At 64.1% G+C, this 1,021-nt stretch overlaps 1 protein-coding gene across 1 annotated transcript; it reads left to right on the forward strand.

The window, feature by feature from the left end:
• Window positions 1-4: 4 nt before the first annotated feature.
• On the forward strand, window positions 5-1,015 carry GIMAP6 (GTPase, IMAP family member 6; the record flags this gene model as incomplete). The annotated part of the gene is given in 2 exon segments (XM_010857367.1): window positions 5-285; window positions 287-1,015. Coding segments are annotated over 2 exon segments (441 nt in total), but the record flags the coding sequence as incomplete, so codon positions are not given.
• Window positions 1,016-1,021: the final 6 nt, after the last annotated feature.

Below are 1,021 nucleotides of genomic sequence, written 5' to 3' on the forward strand. Positions count from 1 at the left end.
CCGGTTCACCGAGGAGGACCAGTGGATGGCTGGGCGCCTCCAGGAGGTGTTCGGGGCGGGCGTCCTGGCCCGCACCATCCTGGTGTTCACGCAGAACGAAGACATAGACGGCTGCTCGCTGGGGACGTACCTGCGGGAGACCGACAACAGGGCGCTGGCCAAGCTGGACAAGGTCTGCTCAAGGCGACACTGTGGCTCCAACAACAAGCGGGACGGAGCCGAGCAGGAGGCCCAGCTGAGGGAGCTCATGCGGCACGTCGAAGGGGTCCTGTGGGAGCACGAGGGCCGCCCCTCAGCCCCGCACCGCGCCCCATGAGAACTGGGGCCTCTGGTGGCTGGGCGCCAAGGAGGGGCGTGGGGACCAGGCCTGGCTGTGGGGCCTGCACCGCATACTGAAGGAGCCCGAGCAAGCTGGACGCCAGCTCCCGCAGAGCGTGCCCATCTGAGGTGCAGTCCTCCGCGGCTTCCTGCCTGCCTCCCTGGGGAGTCCGGCTCCCAGGCCCCTCACTTGCCCTCTCCATCCCAGGGGTCCCTGGCCCCTCCTGTCTCCAGGGCAGCCTCTGGTCAGGCGAGAGGAGGTGAGTGGGCTCCTGAGTTCTCAGGTCCTTCATCATACCTTCCAGAACACAGGGGCCCTCCTGCTCTGCACCCCCAGCCATTCCTCATGTGTCTCTGGCATTCCCTCTCTGCAACAGAACTCTGAGATAAGCCAAGCCTCCTGAGGCAGGCCTGTGCTCCCTTCTGCCATGGAACCCCAGCAGCATTCGGGCCACTGGAGTCTTGGCTTAAAACTCGATGCAGCAGATCAGCGTGGAACGTGGACTGGGCAACTCTGCATCTCTTGGGCTATCTTTGCCTGTTAAGAGGGCAGGCACGATGGCTTTTAAAGGCCTGTGCCAGTGGGGCAGGACAGGCTCTGGGCTGGGGAGGAGAAGGCAACTAGAAATGGGGGAGGGCCGACAAGGAGCTACGTCTTGATTCGCTCTTGAAAGAGGCCACCACCTGCAGCAAAGGGACCCCA

Source organism: Bison bison, unplaced genomic scaffold (assembly GCF_000754665.1).
Source record: "Bison bison bison isolate TAMUID 2011002044 unplaced genomic scaffold, Bison_UMD1.0 scf7180017864379, whole genome shotgun sequence".
Taxonomy (NCBI): domain Eukaryota; kingdom Metazoa; phylum Chordata; class Mammalia; order Artiodactyla; family Bovidae; genus Bison; species Bison bison.